General features: G+C 44.8%; 1 protein-coding gene across 1 annotated transcript in view; it reads right to left on the bottom strand.

Annotated features, from left to right (window-relative positions):
* Positions 1-1,761: 1,761 nt before the first annotated feature.
* Positions 1,762-12,669, bottom strand: part of RENBP (renin binding protein) — a 20,036-nt gene continuing 9,128 nt past the window's right edge. The window contains exons 7-10 of the mRNA XM_053288591.1: positions 12,148-12,323; positions 11,356-11,487; positions 8,410-8,497; positions 1,762-5,357 (exon numbers count right to left, since the gene is read on the bottom strand). Coding sequence (XP_053144566.1) covers positions 5,269-5,357; positions 8,410-8,497; positions 11,356-11,487; positions 12,148-12,323 — 485 coding nt within the window. The 3' untranslated portion in view covers positions 1,762-5,268. The remainder of the gene's footprint in view (positions 5,358-8,409; positions 8,498-11,355; positions 11,488-12,147; positions 12,324-12,669) is intronic.

Raw genomic sequence — 12,669 nt, 5'->3', positions numbered from 1 at the left:
CTTCACAGGTTCCAGGATTTAGCAGGTATTAATGAAAAGAAACAAAATTTGTTGGCAATAGCCAAATCAGAAAAGAGTGACAAGAGTATTGGCCTAAAAGGATCAACAAGAGAGAAGCAACAAAAGGGCCTTCTCCCTTCTAAACCTGCACATAAATGTCGATCATCCTGAGGCCCTTCTCTGCTATGTCCAGTAGGTGGCAATAGAGCCTGCACCTACTTCAACACCAGCAGCACAGCAGAGAAGGCATGCCTTAATAAACTGAGATTAGTGTGAGTGTGGTTGTGACTGTAGATGAGGTTTGCCTTGGACGCACGTGATGTTGGGACTCTTGCATTGACCCTTTCAGCACTGGCTTGCAAAGAGTTGTCGACTCAGTTGTTATCAGTGTGAATTATCTTCACCAGGCATTTCTGCAAAGCACATCCAACCTGCTTTGTGTACACTGAAAATATCTGGGAAATGTGGTTTATCCAGACTTCTTCTACCAACCTGGGCAGGTTTCCTTTTTTGCACAGAACCGGATGAGTATGGCTAGAAATTCTGCAAGGCATTCTTTCCTTGCATAAGAGGGAGGTTGGCTGGTCGCGGTTGCTGCTGCTTGATTTTACAGTATACAAGACAATACTATAGTAAGTACACCATTTTGGAAATCACATGGTGGGTAGTCCAGCAACCATTGTGAATATATCCTTTATAATATAATTACTAATTTCCCACCTGCCAGAGCACTTGTGTAGTATAGTGGCTATTAAACTGATCTATAGGTCAGGAAGTCCATGGTAGTTCACAGCTGAACCTCTAGTATGGGCTTACTAGGTGGCCTTGAGGCAATTACTCTCAACTCTAATCCTCAGTACCTTCCCAGCTACAATATGGGACTATCATCACTGACCTACCCAGGGGTGTAGCAAGGTTGGAGTGGGCCCAGATACAAGATTTTAAAATGCACACACCCCTCACTGAAGCTCAGCTCATGAAGTAAAGAAATCTTAAATGAGGCTGAATATATATATATTTCTCCTATGTGCCACAGTTGAACATCATCCTAAATTATTTTTTTAAAGGTTTTGTCAGTTGTGGACGATGCAAGTCATTTAATGGTATTAGAGAAAGACATGCTGTTCTGGTAGCTCCAGGTCTTAACACTCACATCATTTTCAGAGGATGAATACAACTGAAGGAACCCCGGGCGGGTGCGTGGCTGGGGGAGTCAGTCCTGTGAACTGTCTCCCCTTGTCCTATTATAGTTACGCCCCTGGACCTACCATACAAGATGGTTGTAAGGATTACAAACAAGATCATATGTGAAATGCTTTAAGCACTCCAAAGAGTTATTTTTATTTTATTTTATATATATTACACATTGCATGAATGGGAAATATTACTACTAGACAATAGACATGCCAGTTTTTCCACTGGCCAGTGTAGCTGTGTCTTTAAGGGTGATTTAGTAGACCATTGATGATAATCTGCCTCTATTTGCCATAAAAAGCTCCACCTGCCTATTTCTGCGGCATATCACCATACCAGAAGTGAGTATTGTTTTGGTGCTCCTTAGGTGTTTTTCTGAGTGCTGCTATATGCAGTTTTTCTTGTGGAAGAGGAAGGTGACAGATAAAGCAAACCCCTTCTAGGGATCGAGAGGAGGGAAACCAGTTAATTTTTAAGCAAATGAAATATTGAGCTGGCTTGTCCTTGCCTTGTCAATAGGCCTTTTCTACAGTATAACAAACTCAGCTAGTCTTTATTTTTTAAGTGCAGAGTTAATATTTTTTTATTATTTAACATTTTTATACTGCCCAAAACTTACATCTCTGGGCGGTTTACAACAAAATAAAAACAGAAGTAAAATATTAGTTAAAACAAAGTTTAAAACATTACAATTTTAAAATTTTAAAACAATATTTTAAAACAGCATTAAAACAATATTAATTAAAAGCCTGGGTGAACAGATGTGTCCTTAAAGATTATACATTAAGACAAATTTTAAGGCTACATTCCTGTGAAGAGAGCGAGACTTGCTCCTAAGGAAATGGGCATAAGATTGAGATGGATGTGGCAATGCAAAAACCAGTTACTTCCTGAGCTGCAAAACCCAGCATGATAGCCTTCCAACTCATAGACTCGACAGCAGGGGTTCTCAACCTTAGATCCCCATATAACTCCCACCAACTATAACTCCCACCAACCCCACCTCTGGCCATTTTGGCTGAGGATGATGGGGGTTGTAGTCAACAACATATCGTGACCCAAGGTTGAGAGCCCCTGCTCTATAGCCAATCAAGATATTGATTATCAAATATTTTCAAATCCTAGTATTCGGTTTTAGTCGCACAGTGCTAGTCAGAGGTCAAACATTTGGACCAACTAACTTTTAAAGTGTACAAGACTCTCTCCTAGACTCACATTGTTTGATCAAAGAGCTTGGTTATTCCAAAGGATACCATGTCTTGAAGAGGTTTCCTTTTCAAAAGGAGGAAATGACAGACAACTGTGTTACCAAAAGGCCACACTGCTAAATCTGCAAGTTACATCATAGATGAAGATTGAATACGAACACCTAATTGTGTCAAGTGCTCCTTCAGTACCCAGGCCCTAGCTAGTCCCCCTCTTCTCCAGTCTGGCATGAGGGAGCATCTACTTGCCCCCTCTAAACATCAGGCTTTGAACTTTCAGGCCTCTGACCAATCTGGGCTTTACTTGAGAAACACCAGCAGATTGTCCTGCCTTAAACCCAGAGCATCTAAAAGGTATACAAGCCAAACTGGAAAGCTGAAGAGGGGAATCTATATAGAAAGGCTATGGATCACCTCAAAGTTAAGTGGTTCCCTTCAGTTTCACAATCTTTATATTTTTGCTCAACTAGAATGAAATCAACATAGTCTCTGTATTCAGACTATGCTGGATAAGTCAAGAGAAACTGAAATTGGTTGCACAATTAAACAATTAGGAGGACCAGACATCTTGACAGAGTCATTGGAGGTGGTAAAACCAGGCCTGAAGAGTAATTATTGCTAGGAACATGCCTTTGTTCTGAGCAAAATGCAGAGATTTATACTCAGGGGGAAAGAGAAGTAGGGGAGGTGTCCAAGGGAGAAAAGTATAACAATAGATGACTTGAGTTACCCTCACATAGACTGGGAAAATTTGTGTTTGGGTCAATCTCAAAGAAACCACATTTTTAATTACCCTAAATGACTGCCCTTTAGAACAGTTGGTCATGGGGCCAACCAAAGGAAAGGTGATCCTAAAAACAAAAAACAAACAAACCCTTAATCCTAACTGCTGCTCATGACCTGTTGAGAGATTAGGGTTGTTGATCAGAGACCATTCTGCTATCAAATTCAACCAATTGCCAAGTCAGCCCAAAACAAAACAGATTTGACTTCAAAGAGGAAACTTCCCAAAAATGAAAGGACTAGTGAAAAGAAAACTGAAAAGGAAAGCCAAGAGGGTCAAATCTCTCAAGTGCATGTAGATTATTTAAAACCATAACAGAAGTTCAGCTAGAAGGTATACCACACGAGCTGTGGTGACGGCCAATAGCTTAGGTAACTTTAAAAGGGGGTTAGACAAATTCATGAAGGACAGGACTGTCAATGGCTATTAGTCTTGATGGTTTTATGCTACCTCCAGGTTCAGTGGCCACATGTCTCCCCCACCAGTTGCAGGGAAGCAACAGCACGAGAAGGGGCATCGCTTCTTGTGGGCTTCCCAGAAGCATCTAGCTGGCCTCTGTGAGAAAGCAGATGCTGGACTAGATGGGCCTTGGCCTGATCCAGCAGGACTCTTATGTTCACAGTAACCAAAATAAAGACACAAATTTTGACAACCCAGTGATGCCTAGAATAGAGGTATAAGGTAACCTTCATGTTATGTAGGAATGGGATGCTTTCATATTGATTATCTATATACCTACCTAGTAGCAGATACTAAAATTAAACAAACTGTTTAAGGTTTCCTTTTCCGGGCCCAATCAAAGAGCTGATTTTAACTTTTAAAGCCCTAAGCGGCTTGAGACCAAGTTACCCAAGAGAGCACCTTGCCCATTATGCCCCAACTCAGACCGTAAGATCTTCAGAGGCCCTGCTCTGGGTGCCCCTGCCAAATGAGGTGAGGCGGGTGGCTACTAGGGAGAGGGCCTTTTTCGTGGTGGCAACCCATCTATGGAATAGCCTTCCCAGTGAGGCTCACCTGGCATCTTAGGTCTTCAACTGGCATCTAAAAGAACGAAGAGTGAGAACATTCTGTCCACTCAGGCTTTTTGAAAAAAGTTAAGTCATTTTGTACTGTATTTTGTATTGTAATTTGTTTGTTGTGTGTTATGTTTAACTGGCTGTTTTTATTGTGAGCCACCCGAGAACAATTTGTAATGAGGAGGCTAACAAATAAAGTTAATCACTACTACTACTATTATGTTAGTGTTTTAGACAGCAATCCTATGCATACCTAGGTGGGAGCAAGTTACGTGGGCTGCAGCACAACAGATGACAAGGGCAGGCTCCTCCATACAAAACAACTCCCTGCCCATAGAAAACTGGCATCTTGATCAAAAGGCTAGGCAAGAATTCTCCTCCCTAACATGTGAAGTTCTCTATGTGGAGGGCTAGGGGAGTATTTGCATAGAGGCGCATTCAGTCATGTGAGCCCCCTGCCACTTGGCAGTCTCAAGTGGCACAGCCCAGACCCAGGTTTGCCACATCTCAGTGAAATCTAGGTCTCTTTCAGAACCAAACAGTTAATTTCTTTGTCCAGTCCCATACACCACAGAGGAAGAGACTCACAAGAAGTAGACAGAATGCTGTTTTCCCTTTAAGGTATATATTTGCATAGATTCTGTAATACACAGATCCATCTGGACCCTCCAGAGAAAGAGGGCGGATGGTGAGCAGTGACCAGTTGACAAGCAACCACAAAGACTCCCTAACCAGAAAGAAGGAGGGCATCAAGATTCCATCTCCACCACAGAAACTGGCAGGAAGAAGCAAAACACTGTTAACTGCCCGTCTTTTCCTGTAAGCTGTTCCACAGGAAGAGCACTGACAGAGTTCTGTCACCATAAACCTCCCTTGTTCATAGCCGTGCTGCTATCAACTCCAGTCTGGTCATGGGTGATGAAAGATGGCAGTTGTAATTTGGAGTGCAAGGTGGATGAAAAAGGAGTTTCTCAGCTTGGAGAGGAATGTGACTGGAGAGAAGGTCTAGCTGCGACAGAATGTGAAGAAGACCTAGCCTATGGTTTAATGCAAGAGTCAAGAGAAGACTTCATTCCGTGTTGGTAGATTTCACCTCTCTTATGAGGGATTCCAAAATTTCTTCACACATGTAGAGAGCACGAGGCACATGGAAACAGCCTGCAAAGGGAAACATAAGGATGGAAAATGGAGACCAGAACACAGTTGTGTTCCTGGCTCTCAACCACTTTCCTTTACCTCATTTCCTTAACCACAGCCACGTAAACCCACATATCTATAGCTAATATTTATGTTAGAACAAATGAGAATGCAGGCTGTAGTGGATTACCAGACTTTGTTTCAGAGCAAGCTCACGTGAGGGAAAGAAATGCTGAATCATCCCTGCTGAGCTGCCTGGCTAGGCTTCTCCCAAAACTATTCCGTATTATCAGTAGGTTCAAAATGCTGCTGCAGCCGCCCCGATAGCCCCGCCCCGTCAGACGCAGGGGATAGCCATGCCCCCGCATCTGATGTCAGACACGGGGAGCGTGGTCTGGCTCCCGAATGGAGCCTTGAGGCTCCATTCGGGAGAAGCAGCTTAACTGCTGAAGGGGCCATATGGCCCCTTCGGCAGTTAAACAAAGGCTGGTGCTGCGTTCGCAGTGCAGACCAGGAACGGCTCTTCCCTGCAGGGAAGAGCCACTTCTGGGCTGCGTTGCGAACGCAGCACCAGTCTTAGCTCCTGAAGGGGCCGGGTGGCCCCTTCAGGAGCTAGTTAGGCTGGCGCTGCATTCGCAGCGCCAGCCAGGAGCAACTCTTCCCTGCCTTTGCCGGGAAGAGCCGCTCCTGGCTAGTGCTGCGAACGCAGCACCAGCCTTTGTTTAGCTCTCGAAGGGGCCACGTGGCCCCCGCTCGGGAGCTAAACTCCCGCCCCCCGCGTCTGATGTCAGACGCGGGGGGCATGTCAGGGCCGCTAATGGCGGCTCTTGATTGGGCATGGCTCGGGTTCTTTGAACCCGTTCGCCCAATTATAGCTACGCCCCTGCCACCACCCTTTTTGTCTACAGAAAATCTCTGGACTTGGAGCAGGATAACCCAATTTTTAAAAAACCCTCTTGGACAAGTACAAAAATCTTCCATGTGCAAGCCTACACGTGGTGAGAAAACTGATAGCTGCTGAATGTTTGAGGATGTGTTTGCACCCAAGAAATTCTCCCTTGCACTCTTTTCCCCGAGTTAAAAACCAAGGAGAACTAAAAATAGTTTTATTCAATTACTACAGACTTGTTCTGTCTGAGGCTCTTAGCTTTCTTAGATACATTTCAAAAATACTTAGTAGGTTACAAAAATAGGTTTTCTAAGGCACGCTTAAAATAAATGTTTATAGAATATTTTGCAACGCCCTAGGCAGGGTGGGGATAGACTAGTGTTTCTTATTTTAATTATGTTACAGGTAAACAATAATGGAACAGTATCAGGAATATGCAAAAGCACACACATACAAAGAAATAAGTTTCTAATGCACAGTCTGACTAAACAAACTGTTCCATATGCTGAATTCCCTTTTCCTTGAACTCACCCAAATCTTAATGAGAATCAAGCTTCCTGCAATCCTTTCTTTCAAGGATTTACAGAGTTATTCCATGAGAGAAACCTCCATGCTGGCTTCGACCATGAGAGAGCAAAACTCCATTGCCATTCACTAAGCCTTTCCGCACACGCTTCTCTCCCAACAAAGACCACCCTTCTTGTTCCCAGAATTCCCAGCAACTATTCTCTAGGTCCTACCCACCTGGTGTACTGATTGGCTGCCCTGGAGTTCACCAGCCTGTCAGTTGAGACAAGTGTTCACTCCCTGTTAACTCTTTAGAGGAAGGGGAGGCTGATCACTACACAAGCCCTAAACATGCAACAGGAATACTATGTCATTTGACCTTATGATACAGTGAGCGACTGTGGTTTAGTTAACAGAGGCATCCCTGCCATTAGGCAAGGTGAACAGCAGCAGATTTGGGACACAATCAACGGCAACTCTCATTAATTTCCATGAGGCTTGTGCAGCAGAATTTCTCAGGGGATTGAATCCCAGCTTACTTAGCAGGCATGTATGTACGGGGAGTGGGGTGCTATTTGGATTTTCTGCTCAGGCACTAAAACCTATTGGGGCCAGCACAACCTCATGGTTATGTTGGACCCGAGCCTGGTAAAACCACATTTGACAGACAAGGGATTTAAATTCACTACAGATATTCAAATTCTCTGAAGTGGAAACTAGGGCTGACACCAAATTAAATTAGTGTTTATTAATCATGGGAGTTCTAGCTGATTATATTTCCATATATTTGCACTGACAGTTTTGAAGAAAAAGCACACTTTGTTTTTAGGAAATGAGCATGGGTATCCCATCCAAGGCCTCCTATGTGTGGCGGGGGCGGACGTCTTCTAAAATGATACCTACCAGGTGCTGTTTTTAAATACAGGTTTATATTTAAAATAATAATTGCTTAAAATTGGGTTTCTCAATTAATCTGGGGCACTTTTGTAGTCTATGAGGAGGGTTTTCATTAATTCAGCAAATGGATGGAACACATTTTGTTGCCTTAATGGGAATATTAAAATTTCCCTCCTAAGTTTCTTAGCAAACTCTTGCTACAAGTACAACATTTTTAAAAGGCAGGAGCTGTTGCTTTCCAAACCCAACAATAATATGAAGGCAGGCTGCCGGGTGGATTCCCTTTTCCTCCAAAGCCGATAACCCCAAGGTCTGAAGCAAAAACAGTGGTTGACATACTGTGCCATGTTCAGTGGGTCTTGAAACAGAATGTGTGCACAGTTTCACAAGAGCACTGTTGTGTGCAATGCAATAATTGCACAGGTGCAGTTGTACAATGGAGAGCCATCGTGGCCATTGACCACACAACTGCATCTGTGCCAGCCAATGTTACCGGAGTTGAAACTGCACTCTCTCACACCTGCTTTACCCTAAAAGCCTTCTCCTCTAATTTCAAACATCTAGGAGTGGGCTGTGGCTAGTCAGTGGTGCGGTGGATATACAGTATACTCTACATATTATTCAAAAGTACTCTCATGTCCATGACTTTAGATGTCCTCTGGTTGAGCCCTGTCAGAGGAAACAGGGTTTTTGCCTTAGTGAGGCTCTCATTCAGACCAAGTTCCCTCTCCATTGCTTCCACCCATTGGTGCCAATCCACCCCCACCCAAGTCTTTTTACCTTTGAAGGGTCCTCCTTTGATTGAGAGCGCCACTTTGCCTTCCTGGGTCAAATAGCCAAACCACTCATTTTTCTCTGGGTCGCTGAACTAGGGGAAGAGCAAGCAAGATAGTCAGGCCTCTAAATGGTAGACACAGTATGGTCATATATAAAGCCGTGTACCAGACTAGAAGCTGAGCCACATGTAAGTAACATGGAGTGACCAGAGAGCCAGTGCAGAGTGCTGACCTTGGACCAGGGAGACCAAAGCGTATGGGCTGGCCTTGGGCAAGTCAGCACGTTCCAGTCTAAACTGCCACACAAGGATATTGTGAAAAAGTGAGACAGGGCAGCAGTCAAGCTGCCGCGTTCAGACACACCCATTCCACATTGCTCAATCCATCAAAACTGTGCTCCTCTCTGCAATTCAACATTCTCTCCACAAACTTACCACGGCCAGGCTCAATATATTCCACTTCAGAGCACAACCCAAGGGCAGATATTGCAACCTAAACAGAAGAGTCATTCTCCTATCACTGCTAACCATCTAGGACTAGGAAAACCCACTAAAACCACTCAGTCAACAATTCTCCCTCAGCCCAAGAACCCACTTCCTTTAGCCATACAGCATCTATGTATCCTGCCAGATGTTTCTAAACTATCCACACAAGTAAACTTTACTGCAAATTATCCACACATACTTTACCACACAAAGCAAAAACAGAAAGATGACGACAGTGAGCATGTCTCTTGCTCATAACATTTCTAGTGAGCCAGACTCAGACAGTGACCAGCTCTGGTTACAGCTTTTGGTTTTCAAACCCTCTGTGCAGAAGTGCACGCCCCTAGGTAAACTCACAGGGTGCTCAGTCTGAGGGATGGGGGCTTCCTTACTCCGTTAGCCAGAAATGCACAAGGATGGTACCAGGACTTTATTCCTATTCAGATTTACCTCCAGGGCTTTACTGGGAGCTGAACTGGAACTCCCAGTCTGAGGCCAGCTAGTTTGTATAATGCACCTTGCAGAATGTCCTGTGTGTCGTCATACAGCCGTCTCAAATTCTGCATCATGAGATAACGGCTAGTGGGGCACAAAATGGGGACACTAGCTTGGGGTTCAAAATGTTCACCCACAGAAGAAGGCTGTCCAGTACGTCTCTCTACAGCAGGCCTGCTCAACTTAGGCCCCTCAGCTGTTTTTGGACTACAACTCCCATAATCCCCTGCCACAGTGGCCAATAGCCAGGGATTATGAGAGTTGTAGGCCAACATCTGCAGGAGGGTCAAAGTTGAGCAGCCCTGCCCTATAGGATTCACTGCTCGAGCCTCGCAGCCTTCCAGTCAGCCTCCCCTGAAGCAGATCATCCTGTTGCACCTCTGCATCGTGTGGGACTGAATTCCCTATTTCCTGCCAGCACAAAGATACAGCAGAATACCTGCTTTCAGGAAGCGGTTCTGCACAAATCACTGCACTAGGCTTCCTCCTTCCATTCAGAAGACACATCCAGATCAGTGACTCTCTAGACACAAATGCGGCAGGCACCTCTTAAAAGGCAAGTCATTCCAATTCTCAGACACTCCAAGGGCCAAACTACTCGTTAGGTCAACTGCATGACACACTTGAGTTTTTGTTTGAAAACGAGAGCCACAAAGGTCCCAGTTCACCTGGGACTGCAGTATGAGAGAAGGAGGACTGTACCCTTTGCCCCCGCCCCACTATTGCCCCAGTCTCAGTTAGATTCCCCCATGGCACCTGTTTAGAGGACAGAGATAAGGAAGTCCATCAGCTTTAATTAAATGCTTGATGCAACGTGTGATTTGGTTCTAAAAGATAATGACATGTACCTCCAATTTTAAGGGTGCCTCAGTTATCGGATGTTCGAGAAATATTGCTCCACTGGAACAAGTGAGGTAGTGGGAGCGGATATTTGTGGTTAATTAATATTACTTCTCTGTCATGGATGGGTTGTTCTGTTACAGCCAAACCAAAAGATAACAGACCACATGATGCAAGGGTTTTGTTTTTTTTAACCAAAAGGAACCCACCAAGAGAACTCTGCTATTTTTTTACTGTCAATTTAGGAGCCCTACAATTTGCAAATTATCCCTTTTAGTGCTTTAAGCCATTAGCAGGGGGTTGTGTGGAGGAGCAACAAAGGATGGGATCTATAGAAGAACACTTGGAGGTTGGGGAGTGGAGGAGACCGAGCTGCACGAAAGATATTAAGCCTTGTCCCCTGGACACTGTAAGTGCCACCTCCAGATCCTCTTCTAGTAACTCCTGAGCCTTTAGCAGACCACCCATGTATTTTGAGGATTCCCCACCCATGAGGACTAGAAACCTTACTATATTTCAAGCACTGCTCCCTCTAAGTTGTGCACATGTGTGCATGCTCATAAGTTTTTGGATGTCCACTCAGTTCAATTTAGATCCCGCTCAGGTTGAATCAGGGAGGCCCCACTCTGAATGCAAGTGCGCAAACATTGCCTTGATACTGCCACCCAGAACAAAACTCATTCTGCACAGAGATGGGAAACAAATTAGAGGGACCACTGATTTCAAGCAGAGTGGACATGTTTCAGCTTCTGCATGTGTTACCAAATTTTACACTGCCAGATTGCAGACATGCAGGTTTCAGCTGTGCAGCTTTGTGACATTTCCATAGGCGTGGGGGGGGGGGGAAGAGGGGCGGCAACCTGAAGTTATATAAATGTCTGAAGCTGCTTTAGCCCAGCACTTACTCTGGCTAGCTGTGGCATTCCGAGGACTCAGGAGGTGGTTTTTCCCAGCCCTGCTATCAGAGGCGTCTTAACTGGAGAGGCCAAGGCTTACCCTAGAACCACCTTCTGCATGTGCTTGCCTGACACTACGATATGGCCTCTCAGCAAATCCCGATTCTCCCTCCCTCCGAAGCTCAATTAGGGAAGTTGGAGCCCCTGATTCTCAGTGCCAGTATTCAAACTTACCTTGGCAAAGGTATATTCAGTCACCTGGGTGAATAGCTCCAGAAGCTCGGGGTCTCGAGTCTCAGCAAAGCCCATGAGGAAGGCAATCATGGCCTCCGTATGTGGCCACCAAAGCTTCATTTTCCACTCTAGCTGAAGAAAATTGAGAAACAACTTGCCTAATATTTTAGAATTTATTAATTGGCTTTTACAACATCCCAAGGTAACATACATACTAAAGGTTACGACAAACACATAATGTCCACCATATACAATAAAACAGCAAGGATAAAAGCATTCGTTAATATTAGAAGTACAGAAACAATTTAAGAGAGCAGATGAGTCCAAACACTAATCCATCAAACATTAAAAGCCTGGGCAAAGAGAAAGGTTTTTAAGGGGCAGTGGAAAACCAAAAGTCTGGGAAGGGCATTCCAGAGCCTAGGGGCAATAACCAAGAAGGCCCTGTAAAATGTGCATGACAAACAGGCCTTAGCTGGTGTTGGCACATGGAGCAGGGCCGCCACAGCCGATCTGGTATGGTAACAGCTTCTGCTGGGAGCAGATGGTCCTTCCAATATCCAGGGCCCAACTGTTTAGGACTTTAAGAGTTAAAACCAGTCCCTTGAATTAGACCCAGAAGTGAACTGGTAGCCAGTGCCATTTCTCCAAAAAAGGGGAGATGATCACACCACTGGGCCTTTGATAATGCTCTGGCCACAGCATTTTATACTAGCTGGACATTTTGAAGCGTGTGGGAGGGGAGAAGTCAAATCCATGGTGAAAGTAGGCTGTAGGGTTCAAGGGCCATACCTGTGTGGGGCACAGACCATCAACATCCTGGAAGGCAAAGAGTCCTCCATGCTCAGGATCCCAGCCAGAACGGAATGGCTGCTTCATGAACTTGTCCACAGCCTGAGAGAGGAGGTGAGAGTCATGCTGGCGTTGAGCACAACGGAGCAGGAACCAGCCTGCTTCAATGGCATGACCTTGGAAAGAAAAGAGAAAGGAAGAAATAAACATCCAGATCACTTTGCTGTTTTAGCTCCCAAATCCAGTAGATCTTGCTCTGTGCTGGGCTTACACTGTAGAGTCAAGCCTGCTCAACTTTCCCCCCCAGCTGTTTTTGGACTACATCTCCCATAATCCCCAGCCACAGTGGCCAATTGCCAGGGATTATGGGAGTTGTAGGCCAACATCTGCAGGAGGGCCAAAGTGGAGCAGCCCTGCTGTAGAGGCTGAGATCCAGATTCTACCCTACAGAAATACCATTTGTGTAATTAGAACAACATGCCTATTTTTGCATGTGTTGTGCACTTACTATTCTACTTTTAA

The sequence above is a fragment of the Hemicordylus capensis genome, chromosome 2 (assembly GCF_027244095.1).
Source record: "Hemicordylus capensis ecotype Gifberg chromosome 2, rHemCap1.1.pri, whole genome shotgun sequence".
Taxonomy (NCBI): Eukaryota; Metazoa; Chordata; class Lepidosauria; order Squamata; family Cordylidae; genus Hemicordylus; species Hemicordylus capensis.
Note: the sequence above shows the minus strand (reverse complement) of the source record. Positions and strands in the feature narration are given on the sequence as shown.